The sequence below is a fragment of the Diaphorina citri genome, unplaced genomic scaffold (genome assembly GCF_000475195.1).
Source record: "Diaphorina citri unplaced genomic scaffold, Diaci psyllid genome assembly version 1.1 scaffold7009, whole genome shotgun sequence".
Taxonomy (NCBI): domain Eukaryota; kingdom Metazoa; phylum Arthropoda; class Insecta; order Hemiptera; family Psyllidae; genus Diaphorina; species Diaphorina citri.
In genome coordinates this window covers 1,061-3,949 of record NW_007384385.1, presented here as the reverse complement: position 1 = coordinate 3,949, position 2,889 = coordinate 1,061, and the positions used below count along the sequence as shown (strand labels likewise).

Genomic DNA, 2,889 nt, shown 5'->3' with positions numbered 1-2,889 from the left:
ATCATGAAGATCGGACACCATGAAGTTGATACTATACATAACTAACATAACGCGAAGCTGGCTAGCGACTGGTGACCTTGTCAAGCGAGTGACAATAAATTAATGTTGTTGAGAATAAATAAATATCCTGTAATATTTTATAAAATCAATATTTATATATTAATTTATTTATGAAGTTTCCATTTATTAGTTATTTATTAGTTGTTCGGTCAATTAACTAGTAGTTCTGTGAACTTTAGACCTCACTCAGATTCTTTTGCCCAAGCTGAGAAGAAGGTACGATTGAATGCTTATTCACAAGTATTGAATTAGAACAGAAGGGATACCTACGTTCTTTTGCCCAAGCTGAGAAGAAGGTACGATTGAATGCTTATTCACATGTATTGAATTAGAACAGAAGGGATACCTACATCTTACGTAATAAACCTCCAGCATAACTGATTAGCGTCTATGGATTTATTGACATTTTTTTCGTCGAAAATGTGACTTTTTCCTCCAGATGAAGAACTTAAGTTGGATTTTGAGTATCTTTCGGTGAAGTTGACTCAATTTCCTAGTGCGCTAGTGACAAAATGTCTCTCAATGAAACTGTCCGACTAAACCCATGGCAGATTCAGATTCAAAATGTAAAATGGTCTCAAAGAACGAAGGATTCAATCCTGGAAGGTCCATTTCTAACAGAGGGTCCAATCCTGGGAGATCAATTTTTTGGTGCTCCTCGCAGTTGGTACCAATTTGATTGTCTAATCCAGTTTGGTGGTCCAACTCAGACGTCAGGTCCTGGAAATCATCTTGTGTGATTGAAGGTGAGATTGTGGTGGCAGACACTCCGACCTTATTGTCAAGACCGGCTGTTGAACACAACAAAACAGACAAAAGACATCATAAATTAATAACGAGTTTATAAGCATATGTGCATAGGTGATATTCACCTTTTTCCGTGTTTAGACGGGGTCGGCGTTTTTCGTCAGCCTCTCAATCAGCCCTAACTAGGGTGATTGCTTTGGGCTGACATTTGGTTTTGGCTACAAATTTTAAGAGTGGAGGCCCTTCGCACTCAACCTTTGCTATTTCTTTGCAGCCTCTCAATCAGCCCTAACTAGGGTGATTGCTTTGGGCTGACATTTGGTTTTGGCTACAAATTTTAAGAGTGGAGGCCCTTCGCATTCAACCTTTGCTATTTCTTGCAAGGGAAATTCAGGCTGATATACTCTCTGATTAAAGTGCCCCAGCCAGACTAAGCTAATCTACTCCCTGTTTTACGTCCCCCAGCCAGACAAGAAAAACTATGTAGGTACCATGTTACTTATTTTTTTTTTTTTTTCTTCAGAAACCCGATGGAAAATGCTTCCCTCGACTATCAGCGAGTAAGGAATACCGCGATGCATGTCTATGTGTGTTTCATGACAGATTTTGGAATGATATAGCATCCTACCTGATCTACGAGGACAATGATGAGAAAGGAGTTGTCAACTATGTAAGTAACTGGAGAATGAATTAGAATACTTTTGTCTTCACTTGACTAGGGTAATTGTAATTTTATATTTACATGGAAACAATATAGCTACAAAAACTACAAATGATACAATAGATATAGCAAAGGTTAAGTGCGAAGGGCGTCCACTCTGAAAATTTGTAGCCAAAACCAAAAGTCAGCCCAAAGCAATCACCCTAGTTAGGGCTGATTGAGAGGCTGACGAAAAATGCCGACCCCGTGTATAGACACGGGAAAAGTCGAAAAAGAAGAAGACATATATTATGTAGGTTACATGGAAAACTTTATTTTTGGTGAGGATGCCTTTTCGGTACCGTCATCAACAGGAGCAGAGTTTTGGGTGTCTTTTGATTTTTGTTTGGAACTGTTGATCGTCATTTTGTAATTTTTGGAGCAGCAATTTTGTTTGTATTGTCGTTTTTTGACGTTTCTATCAGTGTTTTGTTTCGGCAACTTAAAGCTTGCAAGTTCGCAAGGATGGAATGACTCAATTACAATAAAGCAACCTGAAGCATGCTTCAGTGAACCATGTTTCAGGACTTCCAATGCAACATGTAGCTCTAAGACCATATATGAGTTGACACGTTTTGCCATCTCCTGATATCATCTTCAGAACAACTCTGCGACAACCTTCTGTTTCAGCTCCGCTACTTGGACGAAAGCGTGCCTTGCGAGAAGTCAGAAAATGACGCGCGGAAGCTGATGGAGACTTGGTTCGGTGATGATGCCTTCCGCAAACCGACCAAACTGAAAATGATCAATGTGGGAAAGTTTCAAAAGTTGTTCTTCATGAGTCAGATGAAGAGCGATTGTGAAGCTGGCATCATGAAGATCGGACACCATGAAGTTGATACCATACATAACTAACATAACGCGAAGCTGGCTAGCGACTGGTGACCTTGTCAAGCGAGTGACAATAATTATTGTTGAGAATAAATAAATGTCCTGTAATATTTTATTAAATCAATATTTATCTATTAATTTATTTATGAAGTTTCCATTTATTAGTTATTTATTAGTTGTTCGGTCAATTATCTAGTAGTTCTGTGAACTTTAAACCTCACTCAGATTCTTTTGCCCAAGCTGAGAAGAAGGTACGATTGATATGGAGACTTGGTTCGGTGATGATGCCTTCCGCAAACCGACCAAACTGAAAATGATCAATGTGGGAAAGTTTCAAAAGTTGTTCGTCATGAATCAGAAGAGCGATTGTGAAGCTGGCATCATGAAGATCGGATACCATGAAGTTGATACCCTACATAACTAACATAACGCGAAGCTGACTAGCGACTGGTGACCTTGTCAAGCGAGTGACAATAGGTAAATATTGTTGAGAATAAATAAATATCCTGTAATATTTTATTAAATCAATATTTATCTATTAATTTATTTAT

The 2,889-nt window shown here is 38.5% G+C and overlaps 1 protein-coding gene across 1 annotated transcript; it reads left to right on the top strand.

Moving 5' to 3' along the window:
* The first annotated feature begins 572 nt into the window (after positions 1–572).
* On the top strand, positions 573–2,468 carry LOC103522132. Its single transcript, XM_008487236.3, has 3 exons — positions 573–626; positions 1,331–1,477; positions 2,138–2,468. The coding sequence occupies exons 1-3, from the start codon at positions 573–575 to the stop codon at positions 2,360–2,362; spliced, it is 426 nt and encodes a 141-aa protein (XP_008485458.1). The 3' UTR covers positions 2,363–2,468.
* The last annotated feature ends 421 nt before the right edge of the window (positions 2,469–2,889 follow it).

Coding starts and splice junctions, on each gene's coding strand:
- LOC103522132 (XM_008487236.3), top strand. CDS start 573: ATGTCTCTCAATGAAACTGTCCGACTAAACCCATGGCAGATTCAGATT. Junction 627..1,330: donor GGCAGATTCAGATTCAAAAT/GTAAAATGGTCT, acceptor TTTTTTCTTCAG/AAACCCGATGGAAAATGCTT. Junction 1,478..2,137: donor AGAAAGGAGTTGTCAACTAT/GTAAGTAACTGG, acceptor CTTCTGTTTCAG/CTCCGCTACTTGGACGAAAG.